General features: G+C 48.6%; 2 protein-coding genes across 2 annotated transcripts in view; one reads left to right on the top strand and one right to left on the bottom strand.

Moving 5' to 3' along the window:
* CIITA (class II major histocompatibility complex transactivator) overlaps positions 1-10,387 on the top strand; it is a 42,913-nt gene extending 32,526 nt beyond the window's left edge. Inside the window, exons 14-19 of the mRNA XM_053364564.1 lie at positions 1,610-1,702; positions 1,807-1,890; positions 3,247-3,330; positions 6,167-6,250; positions 7,415-7,534; positions 9,334-10,387. Of these exons, the coding sequence (XP_053220539.1) occupies positions 1,610-1,702; positions 1,807-1,890; positions 3,247-3,330; positions 6,167-6,250; positions 7,415-7,490 (421 nt within the window). The 3' untranslated portion in view covers positions 7,491-7,534; positions 9,334-10,387. The remainder of the gene's footprint in view (positions 1-1,609; positions 1,703-1,806; positions 1,891-3,246; positions 3,331-6,166; positions 6,251-7,414; positions 7,535-9,333) is intronic.
* Positions 10,388-10,688: 301 nt separating this feature from the next.
* DEXI (Dexi homolog) lies at positions 10,689-21,704 on the bottom strand. Its single transcript, XM_053364577.1, has 2 exons — positions 20,483-21,704; positions 10,689-12,204 (listed from the first exon to the last, which is right to left on the bottom strand). The coding sequence occupies exon 1, from the start codon at positions 21,078-21,080 to the stop codon at positions 20,805-20,807; it is 276 nt and encodes a 91-aa protein (XP_053220552.1). The 5' UTR covers positions 21,081-21,704; the 3' UTR covers positions 10,689-12,204; positions 20,483-20,804.

The raw sequence follows: 21,704 nt of genomic DNA, 5'->3' as shown, positions 1-21,704 counted from the left end.
TAGGGTGAAATGAATAAATGCTAGGATTTGGGTTACGGACATAAAATGCAAACTTGCAGATGAATTTCTGGGCTAGCTGATGCAAAGCAACCTGGCTGAGCTATCAAAAGAATAATGAGGGACACTAAATTCCATACAAGCCGGGACGCGGGTGGTGCTGTGGGTAAAAGCCTCAGCGCCTAGGGCTTGCCGATTGAAAGGTCGGCGGTTCGAATCCCCGCGGCGGGGTGCGCTCCCGCTGCTCGGTCCCAGCGCCTGCCAACCTAGCAGTTCGAAAGCACCCCCGGGTGCAAGTAGATAAATAGGGACCGCTTACTGGCGGGAAGGTAAACGGCGTTTCCGTGTGCTGCACTGGTGCTGGCTCGCCAGAGCAGCTTCGTCACGCTGGCCACGTGACCCGGAAGTGTCTGCGGACAGCGCTTGCTCCCGGCCTATAGAGTGAGATGGGCGCACAACCCTAGAGTCGGACACGACTGGCCCATACGGGCAGGGGTACCTTTACCTTTACCTTTAAATTCCATACAAGGGAACTCCTACCCCCTTGCCCCAGGTGTCAGCAGAAACTGGTTATTTGGATGGTTGCCAGGGTAACTGCTCGGGGGGGGGGACAGCAAGGGTTGCTGGGAGGAAGAAGGAGCGAGAAGGGCATCTTTGGGGGAGCCTGGATGCTGGTGCTGCTGCCTCTGAAACGACCATGCTATAAGATCTGGACTCCCTCCATGCAGATGGAAGGTGTAAATAGGTGAAGAAACCCTATTTCTTAAAGCCACAACAGTCTCAGACGTGTCTTCTAATCTCCAAAGGGACACAGACCCCCATGTAGGTGCCTGGGACGCGGGTGGCGCTGTGGTCTAAACCACTGAGCCTCTTGGACTTTCCGATTGGAAGTTTGGCGTTTCAAATCCCCGCGACGGGATGAGCTCCCATTGCTCTGTCTCAGCTCCTGCCAACCTAGCAGTTCGAAAGCACATCAAAGTGCAAGTAGATAAATAGGTACCACTGCAGCTGGAAGGTAAACAGCATTTCCGTGCGCTCTAGTTTCCTTCACAATGTCCCATTGCTCCAGACGCAGTTTAGTCCTGCTGGCCACATGACCCAGAAAGCTGTCTGCGGACAAACACCGGCTCCCTCGGCCTGAAAGCGAGATGAGCGCAGCACCCCAAAGCCGCCTTTGACTGGACTAAACCATCCAGAGGTCCTTTCCCTTTTCCCTTTACCAATACAGTCATACCTCATGTTACGTCCGCTTCATGTTACGTTCTTCCAGCTTAGGTCCCGTGGCGACCCGGAAGTACCAGAAAGGGTTACTTCCAGGTTTCACCGCTTGCGCATGCACAGAAGCGGTGAATCACAACCCGCGCGTGCGCAGATGCGCCGCTGCGGGTTGTGCTCTTTTCCTGTTGCAAACGGGCCTCTGGAACGGATCCCGTTTGCAACCAGAGGTACCACCGTATTGACATTATTTTCAGCTCTCCTATCCCACGACTTAGTCACCCAGTCCCTTACCTTTACCATAGGTGCTGGGACCCAGTGGGCTCTTGCCAACGCTCAGCAGGGAGATGGGCAAGCACCCAGCTTTGGTGACCATTTTCCCCTGTCATTTTTGCAGCTTGGATTCTCCCAACGAGAACGAGATCGGAGACGAAGGAGTGACTAGCCTCAGCAGCGTCCTTCCTCGCTTGTCCTACCTGGAAATGTTAAAGTAAGCTGCCTGGTTTAAGGCGGGAGAAATGCCATCCTCGCCGTCACCTTTGTCCTCAAAGGAGCTAAGCGCAGGTCCTGAACTTTGCAATGCTTTCTTCCTAGCCTGTCGGGGAACAAAATAACAGACCTGGGGGCAGAGAAGTTAGCCAAAGCGCTTCCATCACTGCGTTCGCTGAAGACACTAAGGTGAGTGCTGCTCTCTTCATCTTTAGCATGTCCATACCATTTAAAGCAGAGACGCGCGTGGCGCTGTGGGTTAAACCACAGAGCCTAGGACTTGCCGATCAGAAGGTCGGCAGTTCAAATTCCCGCGACGGAGTGAGATCCTTTTGCTCGGTCCCAGCTCCTGCCCACCTAGCAGTTCGAAAGCACATCAAAGTGCAAGTAGATAAATAGGTACCGCTCCGGCGGAAAGGTAAACGGCGTTTCCGTGCGCTGCTCTGGTTTGCCAGAAGCAGCTTAGTCATGCTGGCCACATGACCCGGAAGCTGTATGCCGGCTCCCTTGGCCAATAAAGCGAGATGAGCGCCGCAACCCCAGAGTCGGCCACGACTGGACCTAATGGTCAGGGATCCCTTTACCTTTACCATTTAAAGCACTTTTATATCACGCTAGCGGTCATGGGCCGTGCACACACAACACATTTATTTTATTTTACAAAGTAAAAGTAGCACCTGATTGTAGCAAAAAAATTGCCTCTAGGCAGTTTATGAAAATCCAGAATGAAACGTTTGAATTACTGATTAAACTGAAGCTGTTATTGGAAAATATTATTGAAAAGGTGATTAAGATCAACAGCAGCTGACAAGAAAAAAGGCACATGTAACTTTTGCAATTATGGCGCCTTCCTAAAGAATCATGGGAACTGTAGTTTAAGGGTGCTGGAAACCGGAACTCTGTGAGGGGTAAACTAAAGTTCCCAGGATTCTGCAAGGAGGGGGAAGTGCTTTAATGTACACAGCTATGTATTCCCCCAAAGAATCCTGGGAACTGCAGTTTATCAAGGATGATGGGAATTGTAACGCTCTGCGGAGTTTCCTAACAAATCCCACACCCTCCAAGATTTCACAGAGATCTATCATGGAAACCGGGGACGTCTCGTAACCCTACTCTAAGGTGCCACAAGAGTTTCTCCTGTTTTTGTTCTTTTGGAGTAGGGGCTGGAATCACTTGTCTGTGCTTGTCATGGGCTCTGGCGCCACCTAGTGTGGGGCTCCCTGGCTCCTGCCTTACCCGTTCCAAAGGGCACCAGCCTCCACCGTCCTTTTGACGATGGGAATTATAGTCCAACAATTTCAGGAGGGCTACAGTTTCTCCACCCGCGACCTAATCCTTTTTCCAAACATCTCTGACCTTCTTTATTTAAATATGTCAGCTCCATTGGGCAAGCCGGACTGTGTTTGCATGATTTGTTACTTGAAGATGGACGGAGGCTTTTGGATGGGTCAAAAACACACGTACGAGCAGAACTTTCTTGTAAAGCGATGCTCTGACCTGCTTCTCAGACAGATCCACGGTCACACTTGCCTTTGTTTCCTGCAGCTTATACAATAACAACATTGGAGATGCGGGGGCAGAACATTTTGCCAGAGTGCTCCCAGAGACAGCTTCTTTGAGAGTGCTTGAGTGAGTATAAAACATTTGGCCATGAAGACTTAGGGCATGTAACTCCCACAAAGAGCCAGGTTCAAGGTGCTTTCACAATGGTTGATTGGTGTCTGCTTATAATGGCTTTTTAGTGGTTTTATTGCTGTAAGCGGCTTTGGTATTTCCCCCCATGATATAATGGTATGCAAATAATAATAATAATAATAATAATAATAATAATAATAATAAAAAATTTTATTTATATCCCGCCCTCCCCAGCCGAAGCCGGGCTCAGGGCGGCTAACAACAATCAAATAATCAAACAATCAAATAAACCAACATTCTAAAAATATTTCATTATAAAAATTAATTAAAATCAAGTTAATGGCAACCATTAAGCAAAACTCTGTGCAGGTTGCCAGAGGAGGGAGTCAGGCTGCGCCCTGACCAAAGGCCTGGTGGAACAACTCTGTCTTGCAGGCCCTGCGGAAAGATGTCAAGTCCCGCAGGGCCCTAGTCTCTTCTGACAGAGCGTTCCACCAGATTGGAGCCGCAGCCGAGAAGGCCCTGGCTCTAGTTGAGGCCAGCCTAACCTCTCTGAGGCCTGGGACCTTCAGGATGTTTTTATTTGCAGACCGTAGGTTTCTTTGTGGGGCATACCAGGAGAGGCGGTCCCGTAGGTACGAGGGTCCTAGGCCGTATAGGGCTTTAAAGGTTAAAACCAGCACCTTAAACCTGATCCTGTACTCCACCGGGAGCCAGTGCAGCTGATATAGCACCGGATGAACGTGGTCTCGCAGCGAAGACCCCATAAGGAGTCTCGCCGCGGCATTCTGCACCCGCTGGAGTTTCTGGGTCAGTCTCAAGGGCAGCCCCACGTAGAGCGAGTTACAATAATCCAGTCTGGAGGTGACCGTCGCATGGATCACAGTGGCTAGGTCAGGGCGAGAGAGATAAGGGGCCAACTGCTTAGCTTGGCGGAGATGAAAAAATGCCGCCTTTGTTATAGCTGTAATCTGCGCCTCCATAGAGAGGGAGGTATCGAAGATTACACCCAAACTCTTAACGGACGGTGCTGGCACTAACTGCACCCCCGCAAGAGATGGGAGTTGCCCCCTCAATCCCATATCGTCCCGTCCCAGCCAGAGGACCTCTGTCTTCGAAGGATTTAACTTCAACCGGCTCCCACGTAACCATCCAGCCACAGCCTCCAGGCATCTGGTCAGTGTGTCTGGGGCCGAGTCAGGATGGCCATCCATCAACAGATAGAGTTGGGTGTCATCGGCATACTGATGGCAACCCAGCCCAAAACTCCGAACAAGCTGGGCGAGGGGGCGCATAAAGATGTTAAAAAGCATCGGGGAGAGAATCGCACCCTGAGGCACTCCACACACCAAGGAGTGGCGCGATGACAATTCCCCCCCAAGCGCCACCCTCTGTCCCCGACCAGAGAGAAACGAGCGCAGCCATTGGAGGACTGTGCCCTGGATCCCCACGTCGGCATAAATAAATACTGCAAGGCGTTCTGTGTGGGGTTTCCCTTCCTTCCTTCTATACACCTTTCTTCCTCCCCCACCAGAACCTGCCCAAGCCACCCAAACCAAAACCTCACTTCGGGGATGCCCTTCTTTCTGCCCTACATGGGATGTGGGTGGGGCTGTAGTCTAAACCACTGAGGCTCTTGGGCTTGCCGATGGCAAAGTCGTTAGTTCAAATCCCCGCGACGGAGTGAGCTCCTGTTGCTCTGTCCCAGCTTTCGCCAGCCTAGCAGTTTGAAAGCACACCAGGAAGGTAAATGGCGTTTCCGTGCGCTGTGGCACTCATCACGGTTCTCTGTGCGCCAGTAGTGGTTTAGTCCAGCTGGCCACATGACCCGGAAAGCTGTCTGTGGACAAACGCCGGCTCCCTCGGCCTGAAAGCGAGATGAGCGCCGCAACCCCAGAGTCGCCCTTGACTGGACTTAACCATCCAGGGGTCCTTTACCTTTTACCCTTTTTTTACATGAATCACAAACCATCATTTGCTGCAGACATCTTGTAAGGCTGTATCTTTCTGTCTCGGCTTTCCCTGTTGCATGAAATCAGGCCCCTGCTTCTTTCTGAACAATTCCCCCCCCCCCATTACATTTTTATTTATATGTATGTATGTATGTTTGTTTGTTTGTGTGTGTGTGTATACACACACATATACACACATATACACACACATACACACACACACATACATATATACAAACACATGCGCACACACACACACACACACAGTGGTACCTCAGGTTAAGAACTTAATTCGTTCTGGAGGTAAAGTTCTTAACCCAAGGTACTACTTCCGGGTTAGTGGAGTCTAACCTGAAGCATTTGTAACCTGAAGCGTATGTAACCCGAGGTACCACTGTATATATATATAAACACACACACACACACACACACACACACACATATATATATATATATATATATATATATATATATATATATAAAAAATTTTAAAAAATATTTATCACCAAGGAGCTCAAGGTGGTGCTCCAGATGCCTTAGCTGAGATTCCCAGAGAGCAGGGGGTTGGGCTAGATGACCCTTAAGGTCCCTTCCAGCTCTACAATTCTATGATTCTCCCCCTCCTCATTCACTAGTGGTGGTTTTGCTTTCATGGCGCTGTTTGTTGTTTTTATGTTGTGAAACGCTTAGGGTTGAAAAACAGGGAAATGCGGGGGGTGGGGGAGAGAATTGAAGTGTTTGTGTGTTTTTCTGTTAAATGTTTTAAATATTTAAAGCAAATGAAGTAAGGAAACTCAGGACCACCCTGCTACTGCTGAGGTTTAGCAAAGCAGAGGAGGCTCTTTAGGCTAACAGCTGGTACACTCGTTTCTTTCCAGCATCCATTGCAACAAGATAACGGCTGCTGGAGCTCAGCACCTGACGGACAGCTTGAGGAAATGTCCCCGCGTCCAGAGTGTGGCGTAAGTCTTTGCCTGGCTTGGCATCCCACCTTGATCACGCAACACACGCAAATGCTCTCAGCTGGGTGTGGTCCCTGGTCATATCCAAACCAAGCATTTCAAGCCCTTTGAACAGTCATGGCTTCCCCAATGCATCCAGTAGACCACGCGGGTGGCGTTGTGGTCTAAACCACTTGGGCTTGCCAATCAGAAGGTCGGCGGTTCGAATCCCCGTGATGGAGTGAACTCCCGTTGCTCTGTCCCAGCTCCTGCCAACCTACCAGTTCAAAAGCACACCAGTGCAAGTAGATAAATAGGTACCACTGTGGTGCGAAGGTAAACGGCATTTTCGTGCGCTCTGGTTTCCGCCAAGGTATTCCCTTGTGCCAGAAGCGGATTAGTCCTGCTAGCCACATGACCCAAAAAGCTGTCTGTGGACAAATGCCGGCTCCCTCGGCCTGAAAGTGAGATGAGTGCCGCAACCCCATAGTTGCCATTGACTGGACTTCACTGTCCAGGGGTCCTTTACCTTTACCATTAATACACAAAACCCATGATTGTGAATCTTTTCTACTATATTATCTGGATTCCCATTCCCTTCTACCAGAGTCTCTTCCATTATTTGCATATCTTACCCATATGTGTGTGTGTGTGTGTGTGTGTGTGTGTGTGTAATTTTACTAATAATGGTGTAATTTTACTAATAATGGAGAAATACAATGCAGTTAAACATTTGAAAGGTGAACACACTTTGCAAATTGCATGAACTGAAACACAGCCGTTTTCGAAATCTTTGCTTCTCCAAACTTTGCAATGCAGTGCCAAGTAATGTGCAGAAAGATGCATGCACCAGGACAAAGTGTACATAAGAATGCATATTAGTGAAAAATAACATTAAAAATGCATTGCATTGGGAGGAAATGCCTTGCAAAAACGTCTGTATTGGGGCAACAGGGCATGCAAAGCTGTTTGTATTAGAAGAAATTTGTACTGAAATGCTGATATATAATGAAGACTTTGAAAGAAATGCAAACTTACATGGAAATGAAGAGATTTGAAAATTGGAAATACAAAATCTGTGAGAAACTGAAACCCATAGATTTGTATATCCTTGCTCAAGATAAGGGGCTTCAACAAAGCAAATTTCCTCATTCTGTTTTCTTTTCTTCAATCCCCCTTTTTCAGGCTATGGAACCCCACTATTCCCCATGGACTTCTAGATCATCTGCAGCAGCTGGATTCTCGAATCAGATTACTCTAGATCCAGCAAAACCAGGGCCAAACAAGGTTGGGATTTTGAAATGCGTAAGTATTTTGAATCAGTATTTAGGATGTTCTTGGCTCCTGCATTCTGCTCTCCTGTAAAAAGTGATAGTCCCTCTTAAATGAAATATTCCTGCTGATTCCACCCCCCCTCAAATGACCATGCCTCCCCATCCATTATCAGGAGTTCAATATGTGGAGCTGGAATTGTCTGCCAGCCATCTCAGATACTGTGGTCAGATATTAAAACCCCCAGATTCTGCCGCCGGAATAAATTGTGTCCATATATGTAGTTTAAATGTTATTTATGTTTATATAGAATTCTTTAATTCTGCTAGCACTGATCTAAGGTCCAATCTACTCTATACACTTAAAGCAGTATCGTGCCACTTTAAATTGTCATGGCTTCCCCCCAAAGAATCCTGGGAAATGTAGTTAGTTAGGGCCTTGTTCAGAGACCCCTGTTCCCTCCATGGGGCTACAATTCCCAGAGTTCCCTGGGAAGAGGGCATGACTGCTATACCAGCCTGGGAAATGTAGTTCTGTGAAGGGAACAAGGGGCTTCCTCACATTGCTCAGCACCCTTAGCAAACTACACTTCCCAAGATTCTCTGGGAGAAGCTGTTCCTGTTTAAAGTGGTATCGTCGTGCTTCAAATGTACAGCGCAGAAGGGACCTGAACGCCGAATAAATTTTAAATGGGTCTGAAAGCAGAACAACTAAAATGAAAATGCATTATTAATTATTATTATTATTATTTTGAAAAACGGTTCAAGGTATCATTCCACCTATTGAAATGTGTAGTGCACATTGGCTCTGGTGCCACCTACAGTTGGAAGGCCAGGTTGGAAATTGATTCTGTTGCCCCACCCATTTTCCCTTTTAACCCAGTACAGGCATTCAGTTCCCAGGAGGCTTCCCAGGAAGGAATGCCTCTCGCTGGCCACTGCAGGTCTAATCCAGCTCTTTCTATGTCCTCTTGGCCCGCTTGAGAGGTCGTAGCAGGAAAGTGTGTTTGAGTTGTACTCAGCTAGCTTTTGCTCAGAACCCATTGAAAGCAACGGACCTAGCCTAGCCATGTCCATTTATTTCTATGGTTTGCTCCGAGTTACTGTTAGTTCGGAGACCACCCTTAAGTCTTTGCATTGCTTAGCACCGCAGGGAGAAGATCGCGTGAAAACGTTGGCTTCAGAATGCAGACTAGGGGGCTTTAAAAGAGGATTAATGGAGGAGACGCGGGTAGCGCTGTGGGTTAAACCACTGAGCCTAGGGCTTGCCGATCAGGTTGGCGTTTCGAATCCCCGCGACGGGTTGAGCTCCCGCTGCTCAGTCCCAGCTCCTGCCCACCTAGCAGTTCAAAAGCATGCCAGTGCAAGTAGATAAATAGGTACCACTCCAGCGGGAAGGTAAATGGCATTTCCGTGCGCTGCTCTGGTTCACCAGAAGCAGCTTAGTCATGCTGGCCACATGACCTGGAAGCTGTACATCGGCTCCCTCGGCCAGTAAAGCGAGATGAGCGCCGCAACCCCAGAGTCGGTCACGACTGGACCTAATGGTCAGGGGTCCCTTTACCTTTTAATGGAGGAGAGGGCTACCGATGGCTACTAGCCCCAAAGGCTTAATCTACTGCCGTCACGGCTGGAGGCAGTGATGCTCCCAGATAAATGCCAGATGCTGCAAACCACAGGAGAGGAGTGTGGCTCTTGCACTCGGGTCCTGCATGGAGATTTCCCATCGGGACGTCTGAGTGGCCACTGCGAAATCAGGTTGCAAGACTCTTCTGATGTTACGCCCTTAACAAAAGCAAGCCAGAAAAGATGTGTGTGTTTATGACTTGACAGGCACATCCTTCCGAATGGAGGACGAAGAACCTGACATTTTGCATGGGGTGCTTCATGCATGAAAATCGGAAATCGACAACATCCGGCTACGGGGGCCTCTGTCCTGAAAGCATAGATTTGGGAAATAGCTTGACACGGTTTTGAGGAGCCACAAGAGAATGCAAAGCGCAGTTTCTGCAAAATGATCTTTAGCAGATGAATAGACTGTGGAGCAGTGCAAGGTCTTTTTGTGTATACAGTGGTATCTTGGTTCTCAAACTTAATCCGTTCCGGAAGTCCGTTCCAAAACCAAAGCGTTCCACAACCAAGGCGCGCTTTGCCATAGAAAGTAATGCAAAATGGATTAATCCATTCCAGACTTTTAAAAACATCCCCTAAAACAGCAATTTAACATGAATTTTACTATCTAACGAGACTATTGATCCATATAATGAAAGCAATAAACAATGTACTGCAGTCACAAAATCAATCAATCAATCAATCAATCAGTAGCTGAACTGGGTTCCACACAGTCACAAAAACAAACAAAAAAGAGCCGCAAAAACAAAAGCACTAAATAAATAGGAAAAACAGACACTCCAAATGGAATTTTAAATTGTATTTTTAACCTGTATTTTAAATTGCCCCCCCACATTATGTTTTTATTGTAATTTTACTGGTGTTAGCCACCCTGAGCCCGGCTCTGGCCGGGGAGGGCGGAGTATAAATAAAAATTTATTATCATTATTATTAAGTGTGTAACACTCAAAACAGAAGCGTAACACTTACATTGGAAGCATAACACTCAAAACAGAGCACGTTCGGCTTCCAAAAAAAGTTCGCAAACTGAAACACTTACTTCCGGGTTTGCAGTGTTTGGGTTCCAAGTTGTTTGAGTACCAAGGCGTTTGAGAACCAAGATACCACTGTACACACATTTCTTATTAGACCATTGTAGATTTCCCACGCCCCCTCCCTGTCTCTGTCTGTGAGTCATTTGAACACGGTTTTACCGCGTGTGCAACCTTCAGTAAATATGCATATAATCTTCAATAAATGTGTGTTAAATCTTTTAGGTAACCTCTTTGCATGCGCCTTCTTTGATGGTTGCAGAGAGGGCTATTTATCCTAGAAACATAGCTGGGGCCGCAAATCCAACCGCAGGCAGAATGCAGATCTACTGCTATCCAAGCTCAGCTTAAAAGCCTCTAATGGAGGAGGCATAGCCTTTCAAGGTTTCTTCTCAACAATTCTGCTTGTCATTGGAGCACAATGGCTCGGGCCCTGCTGTCGGGGACGACACAAGATAACCGCAAGAAGACACGGGAACTGAAACCGCTTCACAGATAAATGAATGGGCAACACTCTCGATCAGCTGACCTGCATACTTGTGTATTTGAAAGAGGCTGGTTATCAATATATTGCTTTTTACATTATTATTTTTTTAAACATAAGAACTGCATTTCAACACTAGGCAAAATAACGTGGGAATTAACAAGACCCCCTTCCTTTCCCCAAATTACAAAAATACTTACAAAAGCAATTCTTTCCCGTAACACTGTGTGGCAGACGCACCAACTCGCTGCAATTCTCTTCATTTTTTATTCTTTAAAAGGCGACGTTTTGAGGGTTATGAAATGAGTTCCTGAAGCTTAATGGGATTAGGGTGGGGGGTTTTTTCCTTTCAGAAAAGTGTGACCTGTTCTATAGCTCATCAACAGCAAATGCAGATTGTCGGCTGGGAGGTTATGATGACGGCAGAGTAGATCCTGCACGTTTTAGGAAGGGTGCAACTGCAGTCCCTGTGGACTAGTAACAACTCCGGATGCAAGTGTTCCCACATCAAACTCTCCCTTGCTTGTAGAAATCTAGCATGTCAGGGAGAAGGGTCCTTTAACGACACGCAAGCTTTCCAAACACAAACATTGACATGGCAGAGATTTTTTAAAGCAACCACTCACATGCATTGCAGAGTTGTACTGGTGATACACAAGGAATGCACCAGGTCCTGAACCGAAGGTGGCTACCCTTATGAGACCGGTCTGTGCAAACTGGGCCCAGGACCGCATGCAAGGTTGTGGGGACGGCCAAAACCAACCCTCTAACTGTGTGCAGACGGTGCAAAAATGTGCCAGGGCTCTCTTGCAATACTTCTTGAGATCTCATGGTGGTTTTTCCAGCGCCCCTTAAAAAAACAGGGATTGGGAGCCTTCCAGATGTGGTTCAGTGCCAACTCCCGTCAGCCCCCAGCCAGCATGGTTGATGCTCAGGGATGGTGGGAGTTGTAGTTCAGAAATATCTGGATAATTGTAAGTCTCCCCACCCACCTGTGTAAAAGCATGCCCCATCCTGCTCCATCAACCACTTTAGCAAGCGCAGGGAAAATCTTTGGCCCTCCAGATTTTGCTGAACTGCAGCTCCCATCGTCCCTGGGCTTTGGCCGTGCTTGCTGGGGCTGATGGGATTTGTAGTTCAGCAATATCTGGGCCCCCTCTCACCACACACCTGCACTCAGGCTTCTTATCCTGACAGTACCACCTAGCTCAACATATCGGCATCGACTTCTCCGTTCCCTGGAAGTTTGTGACGTGTGATTGGCAGCCCGGCTCGCCATTAAAAATGACCCGGCAGTATTTCTCGTGACTTGGAAGCCCTTCTGGAATATCTAAGCAAATTCTGATAGCTGTGCATAATCAGTTTCCTGCAGAATCATGGCCAATCCCTGAAAAACAAGCAAATACTGAGGACATCCTCAGCCAGGCTGTTAGGAAGCCCACGTTGCTCTGGAAGCCGTTTCCTCTCGCAGAGATGCAAGTTCACGACCGTGCCGTCTTGCCCCGTAATCTGGTGCTCCCAGCTTCTTTTTCACATGTGCAGAAAACGTGTGCAAATCTGGATTTCAAAAAAGGAAAAGGAAACGTTACGCAAGAGAAAAGCACGGCCGGGGAGAGGACAGAGCTGGATGAAATTAAGCAGGAAACAGAAAGTGATTTCCCTCCCTGTTTCAGAATGCTCAAACCCTGATGGGTTGCATCTCAGTCTTAGTCCCGTTCAGAGTAGATCTATTGGAATTAATGGAGACTACTAACACAGGCAGGGGCACGGGTGGCGCTGTGGGTTAAACCACAAAGCCTAAGGCTTGCCGATCAGAAGGTCAACGGTTCGAATGCCCGCGACGGGGTGAGCTCCCGCTGCTCGGTCCCTGCTCCTGCCAACCTAGCAGTTCGAAAGCACGCCAGTGCAAGTAAATAAATAGGTACTGCTCTGGTGGGAAGGTAAACGGCGTTTCCGTGCGCTGCTCTGGTTCGCCAGAAGCGGCTTAGTCATGCTGGCCACATGACCCGGAAGCTGTATGCCGACTCCCTCGGCCAGTAAAGCGAGATGAGCGTTGCAACCCCAGAGTCGTCCGCGACTGGACCTAATGGTCAGGGGTCCTTTTACCTTTACAAACATAGGCATCTGGTTGGAGACTGAAAACAGGATGCTGAATTAGAAAGCCTTAGCTCCAATTGAGCGGGGCTCTTCTTACTTTCCTAATACACGTTTGTCTCTTAGGAATGTAAGAAGCTGCCTTATACTGAGTCAAAGTAGAGAATTGTGGGGTTGGAAGGGACCCTGAGGGTCATCTAGTCCAACCCCGTGCAATGAAGGAATCTCAACTCAAGCATCCTTGACAGATAGTCATCCGACCCCCAAGGGAGGAGAGTCATGAGGGAGTCCATTCCACTGTCAAACAGCTCTTACTCTCCGAAAGTTCACCCTGATGTTTAGTTGGAATCTCCTTTCTTGTGACTTGAAGCCACGGGTTCAGGTCCTATCCTCTGAGTAGCTCCTGGTGTTCCTTACACTGACTGGCAGGGTATCAGGCAGGGGTCTCTCCCAGCTGTATGTGGAAATGCTGGAATCTGAACCTGGGACCTCCTTCATCTGAAGCAGATGTTCCACACCCCAGAGTGAGGGCCATTCCCCAGATAAAGCAAGATCCTACAAACATCCGGGCGTGCCATTTTAGGGTCTGAAACATAAATGTTTGCACATTTCTGCAGTGAGGGGTCTTAAAAACATGTTTTTGGGTGTGAGGAATTCAAACCTGCTATTATTTTTGTGATTAGACAATACTTAGTAAGTCTACATCTGATGAAGAAGCACATAAACTGCTTTTGGAAAACCAAAGAAATTTAATTATGATTGATTGATTGATTGAATTTATGTACCACCCTATACCCGGGGAGGGGGGTCTCAGGGTGGTTGACAGAATAAAATCAAGATATAAAACCATAAAATGCCTAATAAAAATAAAAACACCAACTCAATACACCCCCACAAAAATCCACATCATTATTATTATTATTATTATTATTATTATTATTATTATTATTATACCTTCTGAAAATACCAGGTAATGCTAAATAAATAATAATAATAATAATAATAATAATAATAATAATAATAATAATGAGCTATCATTTATATTGATTTCTATGCAGTTTTACACACATTTTACTTACCAAGAAAACCTAAATTATATTAATTTAACCAAATCATCCTTTAAATCCCCAAGTCATGTTACAACTTCTTAGCACCCCTAATTTTTCAAATTTGAAAGTTAAGCTATTCAACATGCCCTGATCCCACATGGTTCTGAAAAAAAGGTTGAAATAGGAAGTTAGGAAACTCTCCTTTATCGAGTCAGACAATTGGTCCAACTATCCCAGAACTGACGGGTAGCACCTCTCCAGATTTTCAAACAGGACTCTTTCTCCCCACCCTATTTGGAGATACGGAGGATCAAACCTGGGACCTTCTGCATGCAAAGCAGGTGTCTTACCCACTGAGCTACGACCCTTCCCCAAGGCTGATGCCAATTAGGTAACGCAAGCTGGAGGGATGTGGGTGGCGCTGTGGGATAAACCACAGAGCCTAGGGCTTGCCAATCAGAAGGTCAGCAGTTCAAATCCCTGCGACGGGGTGAGCTCCCGCTGCTTGGTCCCTGCTCCTGCCAACCTAGCAGTTCGAAAGCACGTCAAAGTGCAAGTAGATAAATAGGTACCACTCTGGCAGGAAGGTAAACGCCGTTTCCGTGCGCTGTTCTGGTTCGCCAGAAGCGGCTTAGTCATGCTGGCTACATGACCCGGAAGCTGTATGCCGGCTCCCTCGGCCAATAAAGCGAGATGAGCGCGCAACCCCAGAGTCGGCCACGACTGGACCTAATGGTCAGGGGTCCCTTCACCTTTACCTAATGCAAGCAGGTATTATTATGTATTGTTTTCCTATTCTGCTATTCCTACCGCAGGAACCCATAAACCGTTTTACCCAGCTTTCCTGGAGGCTGAGTGGTCAATAACATCTTCTGTTTTGAAACCGGATCATCTCCTGCGCTTGCTAAATCTGTATGACATTGATGGATTCCCGAGGCACAGGCAGCGCCAAGCCAAAGCCTTCTGCTTTTTATATACCCTGCATTGCAACAATTGCCACAGCTTTGGGCAGCGACAGATTCCTTTTAATGCTTTCCTTCTGGTCACCGTCTTTCTGCAAAGTCAGTGCATTAACGGTATTTCGGCTCAAGTGGCCAAAAGTGCACTTTGCGACTCAGGACAAAGGGAGGGGGTGCTTTGGGGGACCTGTGAAGAGGAACCAAATGCTCTCAAGGAGGAAACGTGATGATCTGCTCCCAGCACCACCCCACACCGGGAGCACAGAGTTGTGCAATTCAGACAGTGCTGGATTTACGTATAAGCTAAACAAGCTATAGCTAAGGGTCCCACTCTCTTGGGGCCCCCCAAAAAAATTAAAGGGAAAAAAACTTGGATGTACATTTCCAAAATATAAGATAAAAAAAAAATAAAATAAAACCTGCATACAGCAACAGTACATTGTGTTGTGTAGGCTTCTATGATGTAAGTAATGGGCCCTGCCTGCTAGCCTGCTCCCGAAAATATCACTGGTTTGCTCATTTCTATGTATAGGGTGGCGCTGTGGGTTAAACCACAGAGCCTAGGACTTGCCAATCAGAAGGTCAGTGGTTCGAATCCCCGTGATAGGGTGAGTTCCCATTGCTCGGTCCCTGCTCCTGCCAACCTAGCAGTTCAAAAGCACGCCAGTGCAAGTAGATAAATAGGTACTGCTCCAGCGGGAAGGTAAACGGCGTTTCCGTGCGCTGCTCTGGTTTGCCAGAAGCGGCTTAGTCATGCTGGCCACATGACCAGCTGTATGCCGGCTCCCTCGGCCAGTAAAGCGAGATGAGCACCACAACCCCAGAGTCAGCCACGACTGGACCTAATGGTCAGGGGTCCCTTTACCTTTACCTTTAGGTATAGGGTGCCTACATTCTGCATGGACTGGTTGTAACAATTACTTGGATAAAATACATGTTAACGTGCAAATGGCTTTAGATACCTATTAGGTCTGTAAATTACCATATAGCATATATTCAACACAAAAAACTAGCGACAACTTGTTGTTGACAAAGGACAGCTGGACATATAAAGGGCCCCATTGCCTTCAGTAGCTTAGGGCCTCATCAAACCTAAATCCATAGCTGTCAACTTTTCCCTTTTCTCGCAAGGAATCCTATTCGGAATAAGGGAATTTCCCTTAAAAAAACGGAAATGTTGACAGCTATGCCTAAATCCGGCCCTGAGTTCAGACCTAGGCAAACCATCTGAGGAAGGGGGCAGGTTTGTGCCCCATCTACACTACACATTCAAAGCAGTATCTTACCACTTTAATTAAGCATTGCTTCTCCCAGTGAATCCTGGGAACTGTAGTTTAAGGGTGACAGAGACGCAGCATGGGGGGGTGGAGGCTACCAAGATGATCGCGCTGGGTGCAACCATTTTTAGGGGGGAGCCTCTGCAGCTGCTGCCCCGACTGGAGGTGCTCCCCGTTCCGCCCGCCTCACCGAAGCAGCACACTGAGCAAGAAGTGGGAGAGGATAGGCCAGTGGTGGCCAAACTCGCCCCTCCAGCTGGGACTACAATTCCCATCATCCCTGACCACTGGTCCTGTTAGCTAGGGATGATGGGAGTTGTAGTCCAAAAACAGCTGGAGGGCCAAGTTTGGCCACCACTAGGGTAGGCCCTTGCGTTCCCCACTGGTGGTGGAGACGGGCAGAGGGCAAGGCTCACAGCAGTGGCAGCGCCCCAGCCTGAGGAGATGCACATGCATGTCCAACTGCTGCTCTGCCTGGCAGCAGCAGTACCGCATGGAGGCATAATAATTTCCTTGCCCTGGGCTCTGGCAACCCATGCTACACCACCGATAGGGCTTGACAGGGCCGTCCCAGGACATTTTGCCCCCTGAGGCAAAATGGACAGATTGCCACTGAAGGGTGCTGAAAGTCATTAGGACTCTCACGGAGCTCCCATTCCCAGAGTTCCCTGGGAGGCAGAAGCGACTGTGAAACCACTCTGAGAACTGTAGCGGCATGGAATAGGGGCCTCCCAGCACCTCTCAGCTCTCGAGCTATAGTTCCCAGGGTTCTTTAGGGGAAGCCACGACTGTTTACATTGGTATGGTGCTGCTTTAAACCAGCGGTTCTCAACCTGTGGGTCCCCAGATGTTGCTGGACTACAACTCCCATCATCCCTGAGCTCTGGCCTTGCTAGCTAGGGGTTGATGGGAGTTGTAGTTCAACAACATCTGGGGACCCACAGGTTGAGAAAGGCTGAAATATACAGTCAGAGGGGCATTGTATTGGCAAGTTAACCCTTTCTCCCCTTTGGTGTAACCTTTGTCGGGGCCAGAGGCAAATAATGGGTGGAGCAACAGATGTAACTTTTGCCTCTGCTACATTCCAGCCGCACAACATTCAGAGGCATCTTCAAGCCTCTATCCAGGCAGGCAAGCATCTTCCCAGTTCGACAACATCCCAGCCAGTTTAATGGACTTGAGTAGCATCCATTGCAGGGGCAATGAGGGGGTTAGCCCAGGTTTGGCAAGCCAACTTCACAGGCAGCACCAATGGTTTTGCAGGCACCTTTGCTGGTCTGCAAAGAGGGAAAAGTTCCTTCGCAAACACGGTTTGCATCCCCTTCAAAGGAGGTTCATATAAACCCCAACCAGACGATCGACACCCCTTTGTAATTGTCCCCTGCTGTCAATGTGGTGGTGGTGGGGAGGGTGGTCAGGATCTGGCCCACGGGCCAAATAACTGACAGCCAGCATGGTTTTCTACAAATCAGTGTGCTTAATATATATATATATATCATGATGTTGATAGCTGCATATGGAAGGGAGATCTGAACCTCATTCGTTTAAGGCTTAAACTGCTTTTGCTGACATTTTAAATGGCTCCTCTCTCTGTATTCTGGAGAGATACCAAGAAATGCAATAATATAACTCAAGTTTTAAAGGAAGGGTGAGGGAGCTGAGGGACAGCTAGCGAGGAGGTTGGGAGGGTTAACAGAGAGCAACCCTCCCCCAAAAAGGCAATGACAGCAGGTGCTCAGGCAAGAAGTCCCTTCTGGGTCCTGACTTGCATTATCCCACCAGCACCACCTTGCTTTGATCTGCTGCAGCTGCTTAGGATGTGCTTTAGCACCTCTCGGTCTTCCCGTCTGTGAAATGGGAGCAACAGAGGTCTACCTTGTAGATCTGGTTGGTGCAGGTGCTTAAGATATGGGGCTTAATTGCAGTTACTAAATGAATAAATAGCAAGCACCATGCTAAAACTATTTCCATTTCAGCTGAGGGAGCAGATACTGAGCAACTAACAGTGCCGGCCTGAGGGTAAGGTAAGTTTTTCACGCCATCTGAAACTGCTACCCGGAGTCAAGCGCAACTCATATGAGCCAGCTGGGTAGCAAAGGGAGAGAGAAAACAGAACTCACTTTGGCCTTGACTAGATAGAAACCAGTAGTGATGTATAGAAGTGAGAGCTGGACCATAAAGAAAGCTGATCGTCGAAGAATTGATGCTTTTGAATTCTGGTGCTGGAGGAGACTCTTGAGAGTCCCATGGACTGCAAGAAGATCAAACCTATCCATTCTGAAGGAAATCAGCCCTGAGTGCTCATTGGAAGGACAGATCCTGAAGCTGAGGCCCCAATACTTTGGCCACCTCATGAGAAGAGAAGACTCCCTAGAAAAGACCCTGATGTTGGGAAAGATGGAGGGCACAAGGAGAAGGGGACGACAGAGGACGAGATGGTTGGACAGTGTTCTCAAAGCTACAAACATGAGTTTGACCAAACTGCGGGAGGCAGTGGAAGACAGGAGTGCCTGGCATGCTCTGGTCCAGGGGGTCACGAAGAGTCGGACACGACTAAACAACTAAACAACAACAACAAGATAGAAACATCTGGCAGATGTATAAGATCAGATCCAAGGTGGTTTTTTTTTTTTTTTTACTTCAATCTGAGTTTAATCTCACCTCTCTCAATCTGGCACCCTCTGGACTACAACTCCCATAATGCCCAGCCACCATGTGATCTGTGACAGGGCCACAGCTCAGAGCATCTGCTTTGCACGCAGAAGGTCTCAGGCCCCATCTACTCTCTCTGCATAATACTCATTCTGCATTTGCAAGAAATCACACTTTGAGTACCAACTGTGGTAGAATGGCAGATGAAGATGATGGATTTTTTGGAGCTAGCCGACCTGACAGGAAGAGTCCACGACCAGAAGGAGGAGGAGTATTGGGAAGAATGGACGAAATTTAATGACTATTTAGTTAAATACGCTAAGTTAAATTAATTGGAAAAAGCTTGCAATTACCAGATAGGCTTAGGATTTAAATATGTAATGTGATGAATTAATATGTTTAATGCTGAATTGGTAAGAAAGATGTTAAGTGATTAAGTTAAGTTTATAAGAATTTTGATTTGGAAAACCGTTAAAATGATTTGCACTGAAATTCAACTAGGGGGCTATGAGGAAGTCACTTAATGTTAATAAGATTAGTTTTAATAAGGTTATGATTTATGTTTGTTTGTATGTTTGTGTGTCTATAATTTTGTGAAAATCAGTAAAAAAATTTGAAGAAAAGAAAGAAATCACACTTTGGAACTCCCTGCCTATTGACGGCAGGCACCTTCACCGCACTCTTGGCACCTGATGAAAGCTTTTTCGTTCAGGCAAATGTGACTTCCCCCTAGAGAATCCTGGGAACCGTAGTTTCACCACACCAAAGTTACATGTTCCCAGAATCCTTAACAAACTACAAGTCCCAGGATTCTTTGGGAGAAAGCCACAGACTTTTTAAGGGTGTGCGGAATGCATGGTGCGGATCTGCACTATGCACACAAAATACCCTTGCCGAATGTGTTGGGAGGAGATGGGGCTTTGCAGAAATGGGTGCCCCAGCCGCATCTTATGGGTGGGTTAGGAATGAGTGAAACTGTGCAGGCAGCCAGGGCGGGGGGGCTTGCATTTTCATGGCTGGTGTTCATGTCTGATTAGAGGCATCACATAACGGAGAGTGCTCAGTGCTAAACATTCGTGAGACAGAAGGTCGCAGGTTCAATTCAGGGATTGTCCCCACACTACAATCCTGGAATGCCACTGCCAGCCTGTGTAGACAATACTGAGCTCAATCTGACTCTGTATAAGGCAGCCTTTTATACCGAATCATGAGGAATGAGATTTCGTAGAATCGTACAGTTGGAAGGGAATCCTGCCCACAGCCATCCCAGGGTGGGCTTGAACCCCCAACCTCCTAGTTAACAGCCAGACACAGGGACCCATTGCACCACGAGGCTTCTTACTTTGTATCTAGGGATAGGGCCGGCAGCCCAGTCGATGTGGAGCGCTGCTGCCAGTCCGTGTCGACAACACTGACCTAGATGGACTGACAGTCTTACCCTTTCTGTGTTCCACAGCGGTTTGGGGGAGCACTAGCAGTCCCTTCTACCTGGGCAAGTTTTGAACCTGCTCTCTGCCTACAGGAGAAAGGGCAAGGCAGATAAAAGCAACCGCTTGGATCGTCACAGAGGCATGCCAATATGTACGAGAGCCTCCGCCCTCCAGGCGTTGCGAACTACAACTCCCATCACACACACCCCAGCCAACGCACCTGTTGTTGTTGGGAGTTGGGAGTTGTAGTCCAAAACCTGGAGAGTGCCAGCTTGGCAGAACTGATACAGGATCAAACCCTCACCCCCAGACCTTTTCAACGTGCAACTTCTTTCCCTCTGCACAGCTGGATCAAACCGTAAAATGCCACTTACTTCAGTGCCCCAAAGGGACCCCGTCCGTCTGTGCCAACTCTGGTTCCCTCTTCCTGCCGTGCCGTCATCTTGCCTGCCTTTAGCATGGCACCCCCAAAAGTCGGTGGGCCTCTCCCCAGTCTTTCCAGCTCAAGCAGAAAACCCACGACTGGGGCAGGCGGGGCAGAGAAACTCCTGGCACCCCCGGCACCTGCCCAGCTTGGCTGTCCCTGTGCCCCCATCGCAGTCTACAAAGGGTCCGTCCAGCTGTGCCCACATCTGGATGCAGCGGCGCTCCTCTTCCCAGCCCGTGCCAGTTGCTCTTTCGGGGAGGGTGCCCCAGTTATTCCCAGTAGCCGTCCAGCACTTCCACCTCGCTGTCCAGCTCGTAGAGTCCCAGAGCCGGGTCGGAGACCACCCCGAGATCCACCAGGGCCTGGTCCATGTCCTCGGGCAGGAAGACGATGCCGACGTTGAGGGCGATGTACTCCAGCAGGAAGGCGTAGTAGAGGATCAGCAGGTTGACGAAGAACAAGCCCACGTAGAACATAGAGGGCGGCAGCGGGGGCGGCGCATGGGGGGCCCACGGCTCCAGCTGGGTGCAGGCGGCAGAGGGCATCCAGCGTGGAGGAGGCCCGGGCCCAGCGGAGGCTGGAGACTGGGGGAGGGCAGCAGCAGCAGCAGTAGCAGCAGCCAGAGGAGATCTCCAGGAATCAAAGAGCCCAGCACCTTCGCCTGCCTGCCTGCCTGCCTACCTACCTACCTACCCACCCCTCCCTGCAGCAGTCTGCAAACGGAAGAGGGCGCCCCCCAGCGATGCCCTTGCTGTCCTCAGCCCACCCCCCATGCCAGCGCGCCCTCCTTCTCCTTTCCAGCCTCTGCAAATCTCTACATCCAGAAGCGGGCGGTGCAAGCGAGCAACTTCGCCCTGCGGCCCCCCTCCATGCAACTGGCTCCCCCCCTCACTTTTCAGGCCTCAGATGCGCCGCAAGAGGGGGAAGGCTTTGCAGAGGCGCCTCTTCCACCACCACCCCCGCTCCTCCGGTCTTCAAAGAAGCAAAAGCTCGCTCCCGCCCCGTTTTTTAATGCAAGGGGCTCGCTGCTCCGCCCCGCTCAGCGCAGCCCCCCCTTTTCTTCCAAGGGACCCCCCTCCTCCTCCCTCTCTTTCTGCATCCACACTCCTCAGACGCATCACTTCCCTCCGCGTAGCAGAAGCAGCTGTTCCCCGCAAGTGCCAAGGGCC

Source organism: Podarcis raffonei, chromosome 14 (genome assembly GCF_027172205.1).
Source record: "Podarcis raffonei isolate rPodRaf1 chromosome 14, rPodRaf1.pri, whole genome shotgun sequence".
Classification (NCBI taxonomy): Eukaryota; Metazoa; Chordata; class Lepidosauria; order Squamata; family Lacertidae; genus Podarcis; species Podarcis raffonei.
Note: the sequence above shows the minus strand (reverse complement) of the source record. Positions and strands in the feature narration are given on the sequence as shown.